The following is a 24,461-nucleotide window of genomic DNA, read 5'->3' on the forward strand; positions in this document are numbered from 1 at the left end:
CACACACACGGTTGAGCCCACATTGCACAATTCTCATCCTCTTTTTGAAAACTACAAGAATGTTTTTAGCACTTTATATTTATGAATAAATTAATTGTCAATGTAAAACAGTTCAGTTGCAAAAATGTCATAATATTTGATTTGTCAGTTTGCATTGACAGCTCAGTTCTTTGATCCTGTGCAGGGTTAACAACACCGGTAGGAAAACGTCACATGTGCTGCTTTCACTACTTCCGGTGAAGGGGGTCCTGCAAGAGTCTTAAGTCGCCCAAACGTGTGCCTGTTTTAAAAATGTGACTATTACAACGTTCTCGTTTCAAATATGCCTAATAATATGGATATTTACGGAAATGTGTGTTATCAATCAAAATGTAAATATTACTGTGGCACAAATGTTTGTTGTTAATGAGTTCTTGCAGTCATTAAACCGTACAGGCTGTCAGTGGCAGCTCAGTACCGAGAGTCTGAGCGTGACCTCTATTGCAGTTGAAAATAGCGGCTCTATCAGTGGGGTTTGTTTAGGTCTTAATTTGAACTGTCAACACAGTACTCTCAAATAACATCACCGCAAGACAGGCTTATGTGCTCCGTGCCGCTGGATCTCGGCTCAGGGGTGCTCAGAGTGTCAGCCGGCTTTGAGATCTATCACAGCACTGCAACATCAGGATGGTAAGTGATCACAGCATCTGAATGGACCGTTACTGGCATGCTTTCATTAATGCATACTAAATATTTATCAAGAGGATGTTTTATTCATTTTTTTTGTTCGTTCTGCTGATAGAATCATTTTTTTTTACCTATTAGGATTGAGTCCATTGCATGCTATGGGTGTAAATGTATGCGTGGCTTTTAAACAGAAATTAAGAATGATATAATGCAATTTTAATGGTAGTTGTAAGTTCTGGAGTCGACGAATATCACATGATAGTTTTTCCTAGTAGGAGGATGTGCCTCACCTGGTGCACAGGTAAGCTTTTGACCTCAGAATGCCCTCCACTGGAAGATATCATGGAAGGGCACCAGAAGAGATGATCTACCCTCAGAACCATAACAAATTACTTTTAGTCCACCAAAAATGAACATTTTATCATTATTTTCTCAGCCTCAAGTAGTTGCAAATCTGTGTAAAATGTAGTTCTGTATAAAGAGATGTTGTGCTTCGCTCACCATTAACTTTCATTGTATGGAAAAGGTGCTATGAAAATGAATGGAGACTGTCACAAACATTTTGCATAACATCATGTCATTTTATGTTCCACGGTGGAAAGAAAGCCATACAGGTTTGGTATAACATGACAGAATTATCGTTTTAGGTGAACTATCCTTTTAACTATAAACTATCCTGATTTGGGCCTGTCTCAATACCCACACTTACAGTCTTTGCATTTGACTGCGTCTGCTTACAGGACATATTTCTTTGTGATATATTTGGCCCAAGTGGACATGAAAACTAATTGTGTGTTTTAGTACTTTTCGCTTTAAAATAAATGAACAAAGTTTCAAAAAGTCTGTTCAGTAGTCCCTGTGTAACAGATGCCACAATTTAGTTGTGGTGCTATTAAAAGTGATTAAGAGTCTTTGCAAATGTTTTACAAAATACACATGCTATTCTCTGCAACAATAAAATGTGCAACAGGTTTTACTACCAAATTCTACCTAAATAAACCTACATTGGAAAGTTTTCCTTGAAGTCTTGCATAGGGGTTCCTGAACATGATGTCAGATGAGATACTCTTAGCCTTAAATACTGCTGTGTGCACTTACCTCCTACTCTTGGCCGTAACTTCTGTAAATGCTTCATTAGTAAATAAGTAAGTAAGTAATTTTATTTGTATAGCACTTTTCATACATAAAATGCAACTCAAAGTGCTTCACAAGCATAAAACAAATATTAAAAGACAACGTCATTAAAAGCAAAATATAAACAAGTATAAGTAAATATAATACACACACTTCACACACTATTATGATCATAAGCAACTGTAAAAAGGTATGTCTTAACACGCTTTTTAAAAATATAAATACTGGTTGACTCTCTCACTTCATTTGGAAGGCAGTTCCAAATTTTTGGAGCATAATGACTAAAAGAAGTACCGCCAGATTGCTTGAGATTTACTGTAATATGCTAAAAGTCCAGCACTAGAGGATCGTAACGTTCGATTAGGAATATATCTTGACAAACTATCAAAAATGTAAGAAGGTGTCAAGTTATGCAATGCTTTATACACTAATGTAAGAATCTTATAATCTCATTAACATTTAACTCTCAGCAGAACGTATAGTTTTGGACCATTGGAGGCACCACATAGTGTGGCTTTTATAATGTATAATATGGTGATAAGGTCATGTAATTAATATATAATTTAATAATAACACTATTATATCGGTTTTAGGTTGTTTAGGTCAGTTTCTCTTCACACTAGCATTAATTATAGCATTAAATTATAATCTGCAGCATATCAGTGCAAACTTAGGTACTTGAAGAAAATTAATTGCAAAGTCTCAAATTTTGACGTGTCGCCACAGGCTGTTTTTGAAGAGCTCAAAATCCATACTTTACCAGAGCAACTCTCCTCCTGACCATTATCTCATATGGTGACTGAGCTTCAAGACCTGCTGGTTATCTTCAGTGGCCCCCTTCAGAGCTCATTTGGCCCCTGTGCTGTCCAGGTCACTGCCAGTAAGGCAGATAAGTGTCCCATGCTGCTTCAATTACCTCTCTTGCCCCAACATCTCATGGTGACTTACACTAAAGGATCAAACTTCCCCAGCAAGGGAGGCAACCCATTTTTTTATGTCATGCTTTTAAGGAGAATGTCCAGGGTGTGACACTTTTCTGATGGTTTGAGTTGACTAAAGGGAACATTGATTGGAAACTGTCCCATCCCAACACTGATAGTTGGATGGACATTTAGTTTAACCAGTCTACCTTCAGGAACCCCCTAAAATACCTCATACTTAAAACATCTCATTCTTCTCACTCAGCGTCAAAGTGTTTCTATACAAGTGAGCAGCGACATAGTTCTTAATGATGCTGCTGGTTTAGCTCAGTTACTAGTGAAAGGAAATAGTAAAAGACTAGTATAAAAACTAGTAAAATAATATTTTCTAAATAAACCAATTACATGTAAATAGGGATGTACCGATCTGATACTCAGTATCGGTATCGGCATCCGATACAGTCATTGTCTGCAGGATTGGGGTATCGGTTAGACGAGACAGATCCAAATCCGAAATTGTGCATAAAGTATTCTGTGTTATTGTTAAGCCTCAGGAAAGGCACATTATAAAGCACCATAAAGTTTTTGTGCACTATATTCTAAGTGTTCTGAAGCCGTTACATAGTTTAATGTGAGGTAGAGATGAATATTTAAGTCAAGTTGACGCAGCATTCAAACTGCGTGTCTCATTCAGTTACTACAGTCAGAACGATGAAACTCTCTCCAAGAGCGCACAGTAACTGAAATTTAAAACTGTTAAAAGAAAAGGCTCAATGAACTATCGCACAGATTTAATACACTACGCATCAATATCGCTTCACTTTGTGCTTTGAACTTTTCTATCTGACTCCGTGTTGCTTCAAGCGCATCGTTCTGCACATGGGATATGCATAAGCGCTTTGCGCCACTCTGTATTAGAGCCTTTCGTATTATAATACTTTTGCGCAATGAAAAAATATTAATCGCCTTTCTTGTTCTGTCCTATCTATCATATGTTGCTGCCTCCATTACTGTGCTATACATTTAAAAGAAATGTCTTTTAATTTTATAGTAGGTTATATTTTTATATATAAATATATTTACTTGTTTTTCCTGAATGCATTTTACAACAATACAAAGAGCAATGTGTAACATTTTACCAGATTCAGTCCTACACTTATTCACATTTGTTCCCACTAAATAATTTTATTTCACTAAATGTTTAGATTTTATAAAATTGTGAACTCATGATTTTTCTAGAATAACTTTTGCTCCTGAATGATCCACTAACCTAGTTTATAATAGTATTTTTTGTCATAGATTATGATTATATATTTTTTCATTTATTTTTCTTTAAAATGAAGTTGTCTATATTTAGTAGATTGTGTTTAACACACAAAACAGTGATGATCAGGTCAACACACTGAGGTATAGAAATTCTACATTGATTATAAAAAATACATGTGTGTGCTGGTATCGGATCGGTATCGGCATCGGCCGATCGTCTGAATTTTTGGTATCCGATCGGATCTGAAAAATATGGTATCGGTGCATCCTTGCATGTAAATGATCTAAATAAAAACTAAGTAAAATTTAATATGTATCAATAAAATGTCATTTATTCATAATTTAGGTTCATGATTTTCTTGAGCTCTTTTATCAAATTCTTTAAATAAAATAGCATATTAAAATGTACACTTCATTCCAGCCCACCAAGAATAACATTCATTGCTTCAACTTAATAGCACTTTTTTGGCAGTCTCACATTCATTCTTATGGGCCGTATAGTTCCCATGGCAATGGGTTGCCTGTCTGTTTCTGGTAAAGTGAGGGAAACTGTAGTCTGGCATCAGCTTGTGTTCTCTCAGAGATGCCTGTAACCTGCAGTGAAAAGAAGCATGCGGCTGCTTTCATGAGTTTCAGACCACCACATTATAGCTTTTGTGTCATTGTGTGGCTTTGCCTCTGTGCAGGTACTGGCGTTTGTCTAAATGGTGAAAAGCGGGATAAAATAAATGAAATATAACATTTTAGTTTTTATGGCAAGCTCTGCGTTAGCGCTGCATATAGTGAGCTATTCATAGTGAAAGCAATGCTGGGAAACTCGCAGGTTCTCTGTGTTTTACTGTGAATTAAATGGCGGCAGTGCTTAAATACCACAGCTGTTGATCCTGTTATGGGAATAGTTTGGTATCATTGAACAAAGTACAGAGAATGTAGCTGACTGAGGAAGTTAAGGCTATTTGTGAAGGTTATTACCTTTGAAGAACTGAATTAATTGGTTTTTCTGTGCTTTTTAGAGTTTGTCTTGGATACAGTGAGCTTTTTTTAACCTAATTCTCCAGAGATACAGTGAAATGTCAGCTTAATTGATAATTTAATGCAGTGATTTTCAGTCACGGGTGGATCCCACTATGGGTCGGGGCCTCTGCAAACTTCATTTTTGCTCTAAATAAATTTGCCATTTATAATAAATGTTGTTTATAATGAATGTCACTATAATTTATGAATACCATTGTGAAGGGAAATACATGTAATTAACTGATTACTTAATTTACTGATATTTTACATTATTTCTGAATGTAATAATAAAATGTCACTTATACACCACCTTGTTTTTTTTCCCTCAAAAATGCAACTTTGAACTGTGTGACATATAGTCAGGTGCAGCTTATTTTCTGGAAAACATTTTAGTCATATTAACATAATCGTGTTAATTAAAATAAACACATTGAAATTACACATTAGTTTATTTATTTTACTGTCTTGGACAAAATGGGGCCTTAGAGTCAAAAAGGTTGAGAACCTAGCTTTGTTAGGCTATTCCTGAGGTGTTCTTTGTGCTAAATTTTTCAAGAACAGGGGACTATTATATATCACATATCTTGATAATGAGGCTCCAAAGTCATGGAACAGAACTCACCAAGTCAACCATGCAAATTTACGTTATAACAGAATAGTTCAGATAATTTTCTAGTTTTCTGTCTTGTGATAGAATTGCTGTACAATTTGATTCATGATTCCTCCGTTCCTGTGTGACACGCCAGCCATGTTACCATGTAAATTTCTTTTGTGCGAGTTTTGAAAATGGCTAGCTAAGCACATAGCAATTTGTGCGGATCAGCGATCATTTGAATGCACATCACCGTCTCCTCGACATAGGGGCAGGACACTGTGTCTTACACGCGTGGATGGTGAGATTGCCCATTGATGCCAGCGGTCCTCCCACGCTGTAGCCGGGATAGTTTGATGCTGGGGTGTTTAAGGCAATTACAGAGTAGGTAGGTGATTGACTGGGGAAGTCAACATCATTTGCAAAGGTTATTACCTTTGCTGCACCAAATGCATTGCTCTGTGGACATTCCACTTTTTTTCTTAAATCCATGTCTGCAGGAAAATTTCAAGTATTTTGGAGTCGTTTTATGCTCATTTTGCAAATTTGTCCTCACGTTTTGCTAGTTTGGTTTCAAAAATCACATATTCTGGCAATTGAGGTTAATTACTAGGTTTTACTAGTCTGAATGCTTTTCTGTGTTCTTGCTGGTGCGATCAGAAAGTGTTCTAATATTTCACTCTTTCCCTTCAGGGTGTGATCAGTGTGCAGCTGGTGGTTACCATGGTAATGGCCAGCGTGATTCAGAAGATCATACCCCACTATTCCTTTGCACGATGGCTCCTCTGCAGTGGCAGGTAATGAGGAAGTACAGCCCACTGTGCCGCTCTGGCATCCCTCTCGATGGTCAGCCTAAAATGGCATCTTAATCTACAAGGCAGCCTTAACAAAACAAAGCACAGATCCTGCTCCACTTTGCAAACAGCATATCCTGTTTTATTGTTCATATTAAGGGCCCATCAAAAATGCATCATTATGGTGTTTCAGTAAGACCAAAGGGTATCATCAAAAAGATCTACGACCCAAGAGAACCGCTAACGAAAGTACAAGCCACGCTTGTTTCCCCTCTTAATTAGCGGCATATGTGTTTAGAGTAAACAGCTCTTCCAAATGTGCTCAATAATTCATCTGTGCTTGTTTTTGGCTGTAAAAATAGTTTGGGAAAACTCTGGCTCGAGTGCAGGGCTTGAAGTGTTGCCCAGGAGACTTTCATAATTAAGTTTTCATTAGGAAGCAAACATGAAAAAACAACTGAAAGCAGTACAGCCCTCTCAGGGCTCATGACAGGCCAGTTTCTAAACAAAGTTGAAGGGGTTGTGGTAAATGTTTGCCACCAAAGATCCGCTAATTTTATTACCATCAAACAACCTTTGTAATTTGAAGAAATGGTTTACATGAAAATGAAAATTCTGTGATCATTTATCCTCATTCCACATCAGTATGCCTTCTGTGAAACATACAAGGAGAAATTCCATGGTCTTTTCCATGGAGTTACAGTGAATTTGGACGGAAGCTTTCAACCTTCAAAAAAGGTTACAAAGGCACCATAAAAGAATTATAAAAGTGGTCCGTGCAATGAAAGTCGATAGGTTGACTCGCATGTTGTTTTAGACCCCATTGACTTTCGTTGTATGGATAAAAACATTCTTCAGAATATCTTTTCTATCTGTTCTGAGGAAGAAAGTCATACAGGTATGAAACTAGATGACTCAAGAGTAAATAATAACAGATTTCATTTTTTGGGTGAATGTTTCCTATTAATTAAGCGGTACTACTGTGTCATCATGGATAATAAAAAGAAATGTTCTGAAGGATCATGTGACACTGAAGAAAATTCAGCTTTGTGAAAAAACTACATCTTAAAATATAAACCAAAACAGAAAACTGTAATAATATTTCATAATAAATCTGTTTACTGTATTTTTGATCAAATAAATGCAGCCGTTGTGAACAAAAGAGACTTCTTTCAGAAACATGACCCCAAACTCTTGAACGGTAGTGTACGTGTGTATATATATATATATATATATACACGTTTTCAACAAGAGCTCTTTGTATTTCAGCGACGATAAAATGCTACTACTTGTCTTTTTAGTCTGCGTTGGTACCAGCACCCCACAGAAGATGAGCTGAGGACGTTAGCTGGAAAACAGCAGAAAGGAGGCAAGAGCAAGAAGGACAGGTACAACACAGCATCACTTTGACTTTTGTGAATCAAAGAACATTTTGTGGCTTCAACAAAGTTGAAAAAAATCAAGCAGCTTTGATGCCCATATTCTGCAGTGGACTATGCATACAATGCTAATTCCCTGAGATGGTAGACTAGCCTGTGTCTAGCAGCTTAGTTTTGATAGTCAGCTCTATTATACCTACCTCCTGTTCTCAGACAAAAGCCCATTTTTGCTCTGCAGGGAGCTCTTGGGCCATTTTGTCAGGCAGGTATGCTGCAATCCAGAGCAGAGAGACTACCATCCCCACAGTGATTTTGTGCTGAACACCATTGTGCACACTGACCTATGTAAACAACAGAGACCCGGAGGAGAAGTCCAAGAATCTCAAGTTCAGCTGGCTTGGAGCCATGGGGCAGAAAGCTTGCATACTAGACCTGTTCACGCTAAGGCCTGTGCCTCTTTCCAGTATCCCACCGTTCCCAGCGGAGCCCGACATTCTCTATTCTTTGTCATACAGACAGCATTAGAGATGGGTGGAAATATGTTTCATTTTGAACGTTGTGTGGATTTAGCGAGGAGGGCTCCTCTAATCCCCAGTAAAATGTGCAAACTCTGGTGTTTGGTTTCCAATAGAGATAGAGCCCTCAGTTAGGATTGCGAAAAATCTGCTGTCCTTTGGACAAAGTTGCAGATCCCACACGTTGATACCTGCTTCTCAGTTTGGTTCTTTTGCTTTCATTCATCATTGTGAATAAATGGAATTGTATAATCGATTTAGTTTCAGTGTTAATAGCTAAAGGCCCTAAAAAAGTTCAGATAATCAAAAGTGACAGTAATTTTAAGGACAATTTTTTTTTTTTTTTTTTTTTTTACACTGTCTATTCATCAAAGAATCCTGAAAACAAATATATAATGGTTTCATTGTCTTAAGCAGCACAACTCTTTTCAACTTTAATAATAAGAAATGATTCTTAAGCAGCCAATCAGCTTATTAGAATGATTTCTGAATGATAATGTAACACTAACTGGAGCTGAAAATTCAGCTTTGCCATCACCGGAATAAATATTAATATAATTGCTATATTTTTAATCAAATAAATGCAGCCTTGTTAAGAATTTGAAACTTTAAAAACATTAAAAACACTTTCTATGAAGCCCATATTTATAATACATTATAAGGGTATTCTTAAGGCATTATAATGAATGCATACTGCATTATAAAAAATTCATTAGATTTTATAACTTATAATGTGTTATAAAATCTAATGAATAATCATAACAACAATTATAATACATTTTAGTACTTACGCATTTGTGGTTATAACTTTTAAGAGTATGATTATTTATAACACACAATGAACACCATATTAAATGTACTTCATTTATAATGGGATATATCATAGCTTGACATTATTTATTTAAGATCTGCACAGTGCCTTACGACATCTCTTGAGTGCAATGTTTATATATATAAAACTAATTGTATTAGAAGACTTAGGTAGGGTAGGTAGAATGTTCACATACTTGCAAAGTATCCTATACTCAGTATTAGGGCTGATCGATTTTGGAAAATAATCTAATTGCGATTTATTTTTTACCAATATTACGATTGCGATTTAATATGCGATTATTTTTTAAAGCTTTTTATATTCTGTATTATTCAACAAAGACAAGTAACAAATCATTTTATAGTATGCAGTTGGGCACGCTACTTTAAAAAAGTAATTAGTTATATTACTACTTCTCACAAACAGTAACTGAGTTACATCATTATAAAAGAAACTAATTACCAGGGAAAGTAACTGTTACTTTTTTTTTTTTTAAATGTTCAAATATGTCAAATAACTTGGATGCCCCCAATTTTAAATGTGTTGAATGAAATGGTCACTAAATAGAATAAATTATTATTATAAAACATTGTACACTAATCTACACTATTTTAATGTTTCTGTGGGAAAATGTGAGAGACACCTATCAAATTCAGTTGATTATTGTAAATATTATCAACCCTCTACTTGGCAATAGAATCTCCATCGGCTTGTAATTTTTTTCTTTAGTTTACTCACTAGACAAATATTAATTATCTGATATACTAATATATATATATATATACACACTCACCTAAAGGATTATTAGGAACACCTGTTCAATTTCTCATTAATGCAATTATCTAATCAACCAATCACATGGCAGTTGCTTCAATGCATTTAGGGGTGTGGTCCTGGTCAAGCCAATCTCCTGAACTCCAAACTGAATGTCAGAATGGGAAAGAAAGGTGATTTAAGCAATTTTGAGCATGGTATGGTTGTTGGTGCCAGACGGGCCGGTCTGAGTATTTCACAATCTGCTCAGTTACTGGGATTTTCACGCACAACCATTTCTAGGGTTTACAAAGAATGGTGTGAAAAGGGAAAAACATCCAGTATGCGACAGTCCTGTGGGCGAAAATGCCTTGTTGATGCTAGAGGTCAGAGGAGAATGGACCGACTGATTCAAGCTGATAGAAAAGCAACTTTGACTGAAATAACCACTCGTTACAACCGAGGTATGCAGCAAAGCATTTGTGAAGCCACAACACGCACAACCTTGAGGCGGATGGGCTACAACAGCAGAAGACCCCACCGGGTACCACTCATCTCCACTACAAATAGGAAAAAGAGGCTACAATTTGCACAAGCTCACCAAAATTGGACAGTTGAAGACTGGAAAAATGTTGCCTGGTCTGATGAGTCTCGATTTCTGTTGAGACATTCAGATGGTAGAGTCAGAATTTGGCGCAAACAGAATGAGAACATGGATCCATCATGCCTTGTTACCACTGTGCAGGCTGCTGGTGGTGGTGTAATGGTGTGGGGGATGTTTTCTTGGCACACTTTAGGCCCCTTAGTGCCAATTGGGCATCGTTTAAATGCCACAGCCTACCTGAGCATTGTTTCTGACCATGTCCATCCCTTTATGACCACCATGTACCCATCCTCTGATGGCTAATTCCAGCAGGATAATGCACCATGTCACAAAGCTCGAATCATTTCAAATTGGTTTCTTGAACATAACAATGAGTTCACTTTACTAAAATGGCCCCCACAGTCACCAGATCTCAACCCAATAGAGCATCTTTGGGATGTGGTGGAACGGGAGCTTCGTGCCCTGGATGTGCATCCCACAAATCTCCATCAACTGCAAGATGCTATCCTATCAATATGGGCCAACATTTCTAAAGAATGCTTTCAGCACCTTGTTGAATCAATGCCACGTAGAATTAAGGCAGTTCTGAAGGCGAAAGGGGGTCAAACACAGAATTAGTATGGTGTTCCTAATAATCCTTTAGGTGAGTGTATATATATATATATATATATGAAGCTTATGTTTGGAAAATGGCATAGTTTTTTTTTATTTATTTTTTTTATCTCACTTAGCATGAGTCAGTCAAACATTATATGATAATTTAGCATTAAATGATGATAGAACTTTAGTAATTAGAATAACAATTTAATGCATATTTGTCATGTTGACTGAACTTAGGTCTAGTGGTGGTGCTTAAGATATTGATTGTCATTTAGTGTTTCTATAAAAAAAAAGGAGGGAAAAAAACGGCAAATAATACTGATAAGATAAAACTACTACGAATTCTACTACTAAGAACAATATAAAATGCACTAAGGATTATTGAGCTGCTGGGTTCATGAATATTAATCAGGTTGTCTGCCTTCGCTCGAACTGATTCGCTGAAATTAAAACAGGGAGGATAATAGGTGAGCGCCAGCCAATGAGATTGCCGTTTGCGCATTAGTCCCGCCCACTACCGGAAAACCCAGCAGTTCTTAAAAGCTGAAGAATTCCAAAGGATTTTGACAGGAAAATACAACAAAGGATATAATTTACATGTAGCGCGTCAATTCTGCATGATAATGTTAACGTTTTTTCATATCGCGATATTATCGCAAATGCAATTAATCGCTCAGCCCTACTCAGTATGTCTGTTGAGGAACCATCAAAATAAAGTGTTAGCATACAGTATATTCAGCAGACACACTATTAATACTCTCATGACTGCTAGTTGACATGTAGTTGCATAGTTACTTATCAACAGCTGTCTAAAGGGTGCCATCAAAATAATCAAATTATAAAAAAGGAAAATATGTTCAAAGCAAATGTGTCATATTACACATTCATCTGATGTGATATCTGATCTTATGGCTGTTTGAGTCTTTGTCTGCTTTAAGTAAAGTAATATAAGTAATGTGGCAAGATATGAGTCTTATAATACATTATAACTTTGAGATTTAAGCGGATGGATAGTGTTCATTGTGTGTTATAAATCATTATACTCTTAAAAACTATTACCACAAATAAGTAACTATTTATACAACATTAAAACTGTTCTTATGAATATTCATGAGATGATACAACATATTATAAAGTTATTTATAATGCATTAAGAATGCTTTTATAATGCATTATAAATACGGGCTTCATAGAAAGTGTTACCACATCTTACCAATCTCAAACCTTTGAATAGTAGTGTATAGGTAACACTTATAATTATGAGCATGTATTATCATTTGACCACTGTATTGTATTACATTCGATTTGATGATACTATGTGATGTTTAATATAAAGTACATTTCTGTTTATGGTCAAACTATTATGACAACAAAAAGTGTTATCAATTTGAATTGCAACACTTCACAAATGATTTCAGTCATGATGATTTATTGTATACAATGATTATAAAGTGTTTTGACTTAAATAATAGTTCTCTAAGTTAGTCACAGCTGATTCATTGCTAATTCATTGTAAGCTATATTGTAAAGTGAAGAGCAGGTAGTCAACATGACAGCTGTATGAAATCATTTTAGTAGTGTAATTGACCTAAACTGTGACGTCCCATGCAACTTATAGCTTAATATTAATCAAATAAATGAGACTTAAGTGTCTTTCAAAATGTAAACTGGGAGCGTCTGAACTTCTCACCCTGATGATGGCATCCCACTTCATATAGCAATCAGAATTCACACCGCCAGGAAGGAGATATGAGTCATGTGACGCATTACATTGTGTGATGAAGTTAAATGCCAGAGAAGCCCCACCATCCTACAACTGAAGCCACTTACAAGAGTGCTGAAACATCATAAATGAATGGATAGAGTAGTCCAGATGCTTCTGAATGAATTCTGTCTTATCTGGGCAGCAGAGGATGATAACAGCTAGTTCTTGAAATAGCAAACTGTTATCATTTTGAGTGTTTAGTTTTTTATATATATATAAAATATGCTAATTATTCTTGTTTATGTTTGTCCTAGATATTTTGAGTAATGTGCTTTGAAAGATGTGCTTTCTAATAATAAAACTGTTTTAATTTTATATTTTGTTATATTCAAAAGCACTTATATTCAAAATAGCACTCTAGCACTCAATTTGAGTTTTGGGCCCAAAATGTCCTTGGCAATTTGTGCATGTGTGTATTTCAGTTTAGTCTCCTTTCAGTGTTTCATTGTTCATTATTATATGTTTTATGTTCACTTTGATTCTCAGAAAGTACAATGGGCACTTGGAGAACAAGCCGATGACTATTCCCAAAGACATCGACCTTCAGCTAGAGACTAAATGCATCGCAGAAGTGGACACACTAGGTAACTCACCTGTTGTTATTATATGAAACTTAACGAATCCTTGAGCTTCAAGGACCTTCTTAGTAAGTCTGGTTCCTAAAGTTTCTCCTTTTGTCCATCTTTATTTTTTTTGGTCTAGCTTTGCATTACTTTCCTGAATTCCAGTGGCTGGTGGACTTCACGGTGGCTGCCACTGTGGTGTATCTCATCACTGAGCTGTACTTCTGTGTGGCAGAGCCCAATGGAGAGATGAACATCAGTGTGGTGTGGAGCCTGCTGGTCTTGGCCTTTGTCATGTATCCATTTGTAGTTTGAAATCCTGAAATGCTCTTCTCCTTTTTTCCATTGCTTTTCTTTTTTTCATATTTCATTGCAAATAATTCTTATAATTAATTAATTAGCATAGTTGACAAATAACATGGATTATTTTTTTTTTCCATCAAGATTTAAATTTAAAATTGATATACCATTCAGTAATTTGGGGTCAGTAAGAAATAAATAGAAAATTGTTGTTTAAAATTGGGATTATTGAACAATGTTACAGTTTTACTGTATTTTTGATCAATTAATCAAAAGTACAGACCCCAAACTTTTAAAAGGTAGTGTAAATGTAATTAGACCTGGTTTCTTCTTTTTTTTTTCTTTTTTTTTTTTTGTAGTTTTAGTCACATTTTAGCCTTAAAAATAATCTAAAATATAACAAGTAATGTAAATTATTAATAATAATCTAAAGTAATATTTTATACTTAAATATGCCTTGTAGTTAACATGCAATCATGATGTCTACTTTTAGTCGTGTTATTTGTGAAAACGTTAACATTAACACGCAGCTATTAGGGTGATTTGAGGTTAGCCACCTTACTGAAACACATAGGGTTTGTTTGTTTTTTAAATTCACTAGTCACAAATATGAGCATTAATAGTAGAAAAGTTAGCAAACGCCATTAGTAGAAATAGAATTATTAAAAAATATTTGAATATAGTATAAATGACACCTAGCATGTCAGCTACCCATTATTAATGTCTTTCTCATTAGTATTGTTCAATAAGTATTTTGGCGTGTTATCAAAACACAGTAGAGTTTTTTCAGCTTGTGCTATGACATACATAGGGAACCGTTTGTTATTTTAACAGAAATACAGTAGAAGCCATAAAGTACTTTATCCATTAACGTGTCCATAGCCCCTAAATGTTAAAACATCCTTTATAAAAGACATCCCTTGTGGAGAAGCTCAATTTTCACAGTCTCGGTGCAGGGACAGTCTAGCCATGAGGGATGAAAGCTGCACCTGTTGCCTTTTACCTGCTACTTTCCACTTCTAGTGCCTCACCAAATCACACACATTAACCCCGGCACAGTCCACAAAGATCAATCTCCCTGCGCTCGCCACTGCCCTTTACATAGCTCAGCCTGCCACAGAAGATTGGAGGCCCAATTTTCACAGCCCACCAGACTGATTTGCCTGGGAAAAAGAGAGGAAGGAAGGAAGGTGCCTGGTAGGGTGATGAAGATGATGACGATGATGATAGGTCTATATGTGTGCAAATGGCTGAATGTGGACAGGAAGGAGCCATTTTTCCTGATCTCAGTGGAGAGTGTGTGGTGGGGAAAATGGCCTTGTCAAAGTGATGGTCACTGAAACATTTCCTCAGATGGCCGCCCGCTTGCAGATTTGCACGTCGTAGCCGCAAGTTGAATGATTGACCCTAGACCAGTATAATCATCAAAACGGCACACATATGCATCGGAACAAAGAGGTGCAGCTAGGCGTTTTCTGTCTGCATTTGGCGTCTTTTTTGATTTTCAGATTTGTTGTTTGTCACCTTAGGGAAATTAGCTTTGATGTTATTTGATGAGGTGTGTTTTAAATGTGTTTCTCTTTTGCTGTGATGCTAAATATGAGACATGTAAGCCAGGATACTTTTTAATTAGATTCGATTAGAATCCAACTAGCCTTAGTAGTACAGTGTGTTTGTATGTGGGAGCCATGAAAATAATGCTAGTAAAAGGAAAATCCAATTTAGGCTCTATATGTGCCAGTGTGTAAAAATGAAGGAAAATGTGTGTTCGGTTTAACTCTTACAATGGGGCAAGTGTACAAAAGTTATTATAACCCAAAATATTTCCTTAATTAGTCAAAGAATTCATTCCAATTATTTTTGGAGAGCATTTTTTGGTATATTGTGCCCTTTGTGAATATGTTCCTTAGCTTCAGTTTCTCTCAGGAAGATCCTTTTCTCCCTCACGGCTCACTACTTCAGACTAGAGGAGGGCGGTGAGCGTTCCCTCTGCATCACCTTTGCTGCCTTCTTCTTTGTGAAAGCCATGGCTATTCTTATTGTCACAGAGAACTACCTGGAATTTGGCCTTGAGACAGGTATAGTGGTGTTAAGTTGGTTTTATGCATATTGCTTTGTTTTTTTCTTCAGACCATTTTGTTCTGATGTTGAATTATTTTATAGTCTGAAATTAACACATGCTGGTAAAAATATTTAATACCAGCTGCATTTAGCCAAAAAAATCATTGGCTGTTTTCCTTTGCATATTTGTATTGCATCAGTCACAGTCCCAAGCATCAGCCAGTCTCACAAGAAAAACGTGGGAAAAATATTTCTTCATCATAATTTTTTGGGGGATCTCGCTTAACACCAGGAATGTGTGGCCTCATGCAGAAAATAAAAGAAAAGCTTTTAGTTGCCAAGTAAAATTTCTGACAATTGTCCACTAAATTAGAAACTAGTTTGGCAGTGTATGACAGTCACCGTGCTTTTATGTTGTAGACCTTTTTCATCTTTTTGATTTGAATCACTCACATCGCTTATTGTTAGCGAGGGTCAGGCTGTTATTCTTGCATTATTATTTAAACCATGCATTAGGCTGTTGCAATTTCTGAAAAACTCTCACCATAGACCCTGTAACCAGGGTTCAAAATCAAAACTATGACTATGACTAGGTGTGTGCAAAATTGACAAAATATGATGCATTATTTTCTTTGATTTTGTCAATAATAATAATAATTAGGCAATAGATTGCTGAGTGTGCTTTTGTGCTGGTACCTTAGCTGGTTTCATAGTCTTCATATTTTGTGCATGAGTGACAGAAATTCTTCACTTTTTCACTATGAGGCAATATTTAACTTAAACTGATTTCGTTGAAGTGATTTTTACCTTTTATAAAGGCAGTATTCTATAACAGGGGTGTCCAGTCCTGCTCCGGAAGTGCCAGTGTCCTGCGGAGTTTAGCTCCAACACACTTGCCTGGAAGTTTCCAGGGGTTGGAGCTAAACTCTGCAGAACAGTGGCCCTCCAGGAACAGGTTTGGACACCCCTTTACTATAACATAATTAGATGTATGCATCATCTTTTATGTCATACTCTAACATTTAATCAATAAATTCAGTTAGAATAGTAAGACACTGGGGAATGCACTCTCAATGTGTTTTTTTGTTTTTTTTTATTATTATAGACATTACATGTATCATCACACAGCCCAACTATATCCATTTTATTCTTTCTGTCCTCTTTTTTTCTCCTTTTATAGGCTTTGCAAATTTTTCCGAAAGTGCAGTGCAGTTTCTGGAGAACCAAGGCCTTGAGTCTCAGTAAGTATTATGGCTGGTAGTATACCCCCATCCTCTTTGTCAGTAAAGAGGGAGTGTGTATACCGTATACCATGTCTCCATGGGTTGGGATTAAGCCGTGTATGTGATGGTTTGTGCTTCCCTGCAGTGAACAGGCCTTGCTCTCTTCCTCTGTGTCTACAGGGGCCCCATATCCAAGCTGACCTTTAAGCTGATCCTGGCCCTACTCTGTGCTCTCATTGGAGCCTTTCTCACCTTCCCCGGCCTGCGATTGGCCCAGATGCATCTTGATGCCCTCACACTAAACAACTGCAAAGTCACACAGTAAATGTTTCAGAAAATCTAATTCATTACGTCTTATTTTCATAATTACTATTTTGTTGAAAACTTTAGTAGTGACTTTAAAAGCTTGAATTATGGGTATTTATTTGACCTTACAATTTGACAGAGTGTGTTACATTTTTTTCCTCAAAAATAATTTAATTAGTTTGTATTGAAATATTGTAGCAATTAGCAATATTTCCATGTTAATTGATGTGGAGCATCAGTGTCTGACTATATCCTCACTAAGTTAGCAGAGAAGTATAGACGTTGTCTACATTTTCAGCCAGCATTGGGCCCTAGGGTAACTGTTACATAAGAGAAGTTGAGCATTACACATCTCGCATAGCTAATCCTTTTCAGCGTGGCCAGCTCGCCATACCTGCTCTCATGACACTATGGGGCTTACAGTTAGACCTCTTTTAGGCCTGGATTACTGCTATGCTTCTTGTACGGCTGAAATGGTATATTTAAAGCAGTGGCACTTTATGATAGTTGATGTTTACTGCTCCACTGATATTGATACTCTTGTGTGTTACCATATCTAATTGGTTGTTTTTATGTGTCCATCCTTCAGGGCCTTGCTACATATCAACTTCTTGGCCCCCTTAATCATGGTACTGCTATGGGTGAAGCCCATAACAAAGGATTACATAATAAATCCCACATTTGGGGAAGATAGTGTGCCTTTGTGAGTATTTCATTTTACAATTATGTTTTGCATTACTAGTTTATGTTGAATTGTTATTAAACCTTTTTATGTTCATCAAGACCATCTACACTTGAGCAAAGTCAACATGGAAACAAAATTGGCCCTGATTACTTAAAATGTGTTCCTGGACTTATTGTTCATGATTCATCAGTACACAGTATTCAAATGAAAATTAATAAAATGGCCTTGTTGAAGGGTGAAATAATGTTAACAAACAGTGTAACATGCTTATTGGTGACAAATTGGTATAATCTCATTCATACGTTTTTGTATTATCTGCTTATGCCCCACTGAGGGTTAGGTTGAGAGATTCACTGTCATCAGGACTCCAGACAAAAAAATTGAGTAAGGAGCCATTGGCTCCTATAAAAGAAAAACTTAGGCGCCAAATTATTTTTTTAGGTGCCACAGAATAAAAGTGGTTTATTTTATTATTATCATTTTATTTTTCCCCCCTATTTTAACATTTCAATCATTTTGTCATGTGTTTATGTCTTATCTTTTCTAGGTTTTATCAGCATTTTAATCCATCTTGTAGATGATCAGGTCGACCGGGGGACTAAGGTTCACTTAAAGTGTGAATTAAATGTCTTTTACAACTTGAAATATACAGTCACAAAGAATTGTTCGTTACACAGAATCTGTACCAATATCATGGACCATAAGCATCACTTGGCCACTGAGTGCAGTGCATCCTATAAATGTTGTCACGTCTTTCACACATTCAGTCTGTTTTTCTTCATTAGTAAAATGCAATTTTATAGGAGGAGTTGAATCATGTACAACACAATAAGTAAAAATATTAATATGCAACAGCGCATGAATATAGCAAAACGCTCCTCTTTATAGTTATTTTTCTAGCTGACTGATGAGTTTATGGACACTGAGTGGTTATTCTGAGGTAAATGTATTACAATGCAATGTTTACAAGCTTTATACATTTCCTCAGTTTGAAACACTGAATGAGCTTTTACATAAAACATTTCAGTAAGTTGTACTATAGGCTTTCTTATTGCCTACCTTTTGATCATGTTCATTTCATACTATAGTAGTAAATCGAAATATATAATGGGTTCACTTGCTGTTTTAACTGAGGTGCTAAAGAGATCGCGCCTGAGCATTAAGTGCGCTACTCTCCGCTCGCGCGATCCGGACGCATACACGGACCGTGTGGACGCGGGGTACTGGTGTTTATATTACCCAAAGTGTGCGCTTGTGGTCCGCATTAAAGAGCACCCAAACCGCATCATTTGAATTTCGTAGCATTTTAAAGCTGATACTTTGTTTATTAAAAAGTAAGACAGCACAAAGCTTTTTGCGATTACTGGATGGCAAGTGCGCTTCAAATAACAGGAAGTCCATGCATTAACAGAACACATATCATATAGACTAAGATCTCGATAAGAAGAGTGTAAATGCATCTGGTTGTTGAAACCACATATGGTAATTTTACTCCTCCCATAATATTAAAATAATAGACGTGTGAGAGCGTTTTATAGGCTATATGGCATGTTATAGTCAGATATGACAGCGCAATGCAACAAGCATCACCGCGGATGAGTAACTTAGCGGAGTATTTCTTCAGCAAGCGACGCGCAAACTGAATGAACCTGAAAGTAAGTCGCAGACGCTCAACACACAATCTTCTTCATTAAAAGTAGCGAGACTAGCCTATCTTTCCAGTGCTGATGCCGCGCGCTCTCTTATCGCGGTCTCTGATATTGAAATTAGCTGATAATTAATAAAATTATCCATTGCTTTCATTGACGTGAACTCCGTTATATTTGCATATGAAGCGGGAATTGAAGAACGGATTTATATCCGTTTTGCGAAGACACATTTATGTGGCCAAGTGTAAATGGGGAAACGTTTTAACAAATCATATAGATATCCGATCAGAGAAAATGCATGAAGTGAGTGACCAGGTGTAAACAGGCCCTTTCAGGTCTCTCTGCGTTCAGCAGACTGTGTGCGGCAGAGACGAGGACTGTTTGAAACTCTTTTCAGTAAAACTTTGATGCGCATCGTCTTATGTAAGTTTAATACGTGAACATAACAAAAGATGTGAGCGCAAAACAATCGGGAAAAAAGTCCTTTCATGCAAATTATATATAGTCGCCAGTGGCGACCTCAGCAAAAACTTCACTCGCAAATCAATATTTTTGGTCGCAAATGCGACCATTTTAGTCGCAGTTTGGAGCCCTGGTCATGCTTGCTTTTTTTCTAGAATTCTGATTTAATGCGAGTCAAATCATACAAATTTGCCAACTGTTGTAGGTAATGCAGTCTTCTAAACTCTTGCCAATAAATACCCTCTCCAACAGTAATTTAATGGTGTTTAATTGAAGTAGAATAAAGAAAACAGAATAAAAGAAGATTTGGGATGGGGTTAAAAGGCGTTTTCATTGTGATAAATTAATAAGCTCTTGAGGGTGAATTGTGCTTCAGCTTCCACGTCTTGGTCAGAAATTGTCCTCAAAAGTTGTTGCTGTTGATATTTATAGAAGGAAAGTAATCATCGGGCAATCCACTACAAACTCATTTGGGTTCCATTCTTGTGTGTAATGCCCACTTTTGCACAATCTAATCAAACAAGTGTCACCCTATATTCGTTCGACTCAAAAATACAGTAGTAAAATGGGTTGCGATTGCCATTTTCTGTTGACTTTAAGTGATTTCTTTTTCTTTCTTTCTTTTTTCCTAAGTGAGACCTTTTTAATTCTCCTCAAGTTACAACTTGGGTTTAGGCTGATGTGGCATGTCACTCCTGTTCATCTGTTTTCAGGATGTCTGAGAAGACATACGACACATTGCGTTTGTGGGTGATCCTGCTTCTGTGTGTGCTGAGACTAGCAATGATGCGGCATCATCTCCAGGCCTACCTTAACCTGGCCCAGAAAGGCGTCTTGCAGATGAAGAAGGAAGCGGGACGCATTAGTACAGTGGACCTCCAAAAGATGGTGCGTAGACTTTTATCACTTTTTGTTCTTGTTACATCTTGTTCTTACAGATAAACAATGGGTCATTACATTAATATGCAAGGTACTGCGATGCAAAGTCATCTGCTTGCCATATTTTGCCCGATTTCCCGTCTATCCCAAGTGTCCCATCTTTAGTAGGTTGTTCTTGTGATGTTTGATCTGATACTGGTTAATAAATGCACTCAGGGACCCTCTTGTGGCGTCTACTCTTGGGGCCTGCATTACAGTGTCGACATTCCTCAAAGGTGGAAATATGTCGGTATGAAAAAGGACTGCGTGGCATTGTTGCCCTCAAAGCTCTAAAATGAGCAGGCTATTTGAGTTTAGTGGAGCGCAAGGATCAAAACCCACAGCACTCCACAGCTGGAGCTGAGGAAAAGAGCCCGTTTGATGTTCCAAGCCATAAGTGAGACTCGCAAATGGCTGTAGAGTCGCAGGGGTGTCTGGTCTTACATCTGCTCCAGAATCATATGCTTGCAGCCTCCCTCTGTACTTAAGCTCCCAGTGATGGTTTCAGCGAGTCTGTTTGATGAGCTCCTCTCCTGCCAAGCTGCTTGTTTTGAACGAAATTTGCATAAATGTTTTAACTGCAAATTTGTTTTTCCTCACACAGGTCGCCCGAGTCTTTTACTACCTGTGCGTAATAGCTCTTCAGTACGTTGCACCTCTGGTGATGCTGTTGCACACTACTTTGCTGCTAAAAACATTAGGTGAGTGCATTAAGGTGCTTCTGGACACGTTCTCGATTGCCCCGGTAGGGTTTCTTGACTTTTTCAGACTCTTGTTTTAACCCCCAGGTGGATACTCGTGGGTGATTTCCCCCGAAGAGAATTTGCCGTGTCTGTCAAATGAGGACTCGAGCCCCGCTGAGGTGGGGCAAGGAGAGATGCAGGCCTCTCAAACAGTGGCCCAGCTGTCGGTTGCTCTCGGGGGGCTGAGGACTGTTTTCTCCCCCTTGCTTTTTCGAGGGCTCCTGTCCTTCTTCACTTGGTGGATTGCCGCATGCCTGTTCTCCACCTCTCTCTTTGGCCTATTCTACCACCAGTATCTGATGGCTGCATAGCATCGGGAATGGCTTGTTCGACTGAACTGTGCGACACGAGGCCCTGGAACACTCCCCTTTTTCTGCAACCATATCAGCTGGGTTCTTCTCTGAGGGGCTTCCTCCGTGAACACGTTATTTTAACCTAGCCAATACATAAACAACAACAGTAACAGTCATTGTAACATTTATAAGCATCAATGGAGGGAGGATGGCTTCTGAAGGAGACCTTAAAATAATGCTGATTTTAAAGGGGACGGCGTCTTTGAACCACCGGAAGGTTGAAAGCGAGGGATCACTCATGGTCGTTGACATTCTGCATTTCTTTTTTGTTTTATTTTTTAGAGTTTAAAATTATGCTAGACAAATTTTATAAGAATGACGGTTTTTAATAGTGTTTTAAAGTTGTTTCACTTCTCCAAAGTAGAATCTGGCTTCTGCTTTAGGGGAGGTTTTCATTGTTGATCCGTGAAGAGGAAACAGTGTTTTAGTCAAGCTTGGAGAGTGTAGTGGGGGGATTGATCAAGGAAAACTGTATGTCTTAAAGGTATATTTATTTGTCCATTGCAGAGGGACTGAAGTCAGCCTTCTCACAAGGAGCGTTTTTCGTTTGACTGCAGAAGACTGAGAGATAATTTAAGTGTGCGTGCGCGTGTGAGAGTGACGGTTCGTGTGTTAACATCAGTGCCTGCAGGCTCCCAGTGACCCCTGCTGCTGGTGGGTAAATCTAAAAAGGGCATTTTGATCAAGTATAAAAGCTAACTCAAAAAACTGTCTAAAGCAGTGGCCTCTGTTCTTCTGATACCCTTCCCTGTCATTTAACCGGTCGGATGTTTCACTTTGAATTTGAGTCCAGTGACATCAAACACATCCTGTTAGCGTGCTCCGTGTTTCTGTATGGATCCTATTGATTTTATGTAATGCATCAAATAACAGGATTGGATTTGTTTCATGTGAAGGTGCCAAGTATGCTTGTATTACCCTGTGAGTGTGTACGGTACTTCCTGTTGGAAATCGGAAGCACACATGCTGAGGTACGAGCCAAAGCAGAACATGCGGCTTGATCACAAAGAAACATCTACGAGGTCTGCTTGAATATTACTACAGTTACAAAAACCACACAGAGGCATATCTGATGTATTTTTTTTGTTTTGTTTTTGTCTTTTTTTAGTGTTAACCTACTGTAAAAGTCTTATTCTCTCCTTCCATTGTGAGTTTTTGGAAGGTACGCAGACAATGAATGTATTGATCCTGCCTGATTTTGTTTTGATTTTATTATTGTAGAACAAATAAATAGCCACAATTGACATAATCTTGGCTTTTAACAAATATCAGTTAAATTTGAAATCCAGTTTTTCTGTTGTGGACTTCCAGGGATATTTATATTGCAAAGGAGCGTCCACTATTATCAAAAGCACACTGTACAATCAATACTTGTTAACAATGTTACAGTTAAATGCTGAATTCAAATTTTGAAAGCTGTTTTTTTTTTTCTCTGTTGATGATTATCAAGTTTATTTTAGCTGTACACATTTGCAGTTTTTGGTAATCATCAGCAGGGCCCTTTTAGTCTTACGCTCAGCTTTTTTTTTTACTTTACCTTATTTAGATTTTCTCCCCCTTTCCCCCACAATAAAAAAAATAAAAACAAGTGACCAAAATTAATCTAAAAATCTGTTACTAAAATCTTACTATAGTATAGCCCCTTTTACGAGGTGTTCAATAAACATGTCTGTAAACATTTTTAACCCTAATGCCAAATAGTATGAGACTCAGAACTGAGCCATATTCATTTAAGATATTAAAGACAAATCACCCCCCCCCCCCCCCCCACAGTACTCCATTAGTGAAGTAGCTGGGATCTCTTTTAAAACCTATGAGCCTAAATGGGTCTGTTATTCTTCAATGCATTTTAAGTACTTATCTTTACTTATTACTTTTCAGTTTGTTTAATAAATGATTGTCAAAAAAAGTCATGACTTAACATATTACTTTTTTAGAACGAGCACTATTCTTGTTTTGTCGGGGTTTTCCCACTCTCATTGTGGACATGATAGAGTTGTAGAGTTTTTTTGGGTTTTATTTTTTTAAATGCACAATATTACTCTTCTAATGAGTTATCATGAATAAAATGAATTCACACCGTGAATGGTTCTCGTCCAAGTGATGCTGGAGTAATGTTGTCTATACGGGCCTCATCTTCTAGTTGCTGCTCTTGGATCAATGAAACAAATTCCAAAACAAACAGCTGAAGAGGCTCTTTTCTTTTCCTAAGAAGACTCCATTCACACAAAGCATTTTATCCGAGGCCCACAAAACAGCCCCTTTGAGGGTCGTCGTTCCCAGTGCTCGAACAAGCTAATTTTCTCGAAAGGTATCTTTTTAATGACCGATCCGCTGTCTGTGCTAAATAACGAGAGTTTCATTATGTTGAGAGCAGCAAAATAA

General features: G+C 37.2%; 1 protein-coding gene across 1 annotated transcript; it reads left to right on the forward strand.

Annotated features, from left to right (window-relative positions):
- The first annotated feature begins 441 nt into the window (after positions 1–441).
- On the forward strand, positions 442–24,160 carry LOC306870451 (transmembrane protein 161B-like). Its single transcript, XM_079417742.1, has 12 exons — positions 442–669; positions 6,286–6,389; positions 7,688–7,774; positions 13,300–13,397; positions 13,516–13,672; positions 15,603–15,754; positions 16,918–16,978; positions 17,141–17,281; positions 17,856–17,969; positions 20,776–20,950; positions 21,585–21,681; positions 21,769–24,160. Exons 1-12 carry the CDS (start codon positions 667–669, stop codon positions 22,032–22,034), a joined length of 1,455 nt encoding a protein of 484 aa, XP_079273868.1. The 5' UTR covers positions 442–666; the 3' UTR covers positions 22,035–24,160.
- The last annotated feature ends 301 nt before the right edge of the window (positions 24,161–24,461 follow it).

Source organism: Barbus barbus (genome assembly GCF_936440315.1).
Source record: "Barbus barbus genome assembly, chromosome: 5".
Lineage (NCBI taxonomy): Eukaryota > Metazoa > Chordata > Actinopteri > Cypriniformes > Cyprinidae > Barbus > Barbus barbus.

Excerpts from the sequence above, each read along its gene's own strand:
- LOC306870451 (XM_079417742.1), top strand. Across the intron at positions 6,390-7,687 it reads TGGCTCCTCTGCAGTGGCAG|TCTGCGTTGGTACCAGCACC; the intron begins GTAATGAGGAAG and ends TTGTCTTTTTAG. Across the intron at positions 13,673-15,602 it reads CTGGTCTTGGCCTTTGTCAT|GAAGATCCTTTTCTCCCTCA; the intron begins GTATCCATTTGT and ends AGTTTCTCTCAG.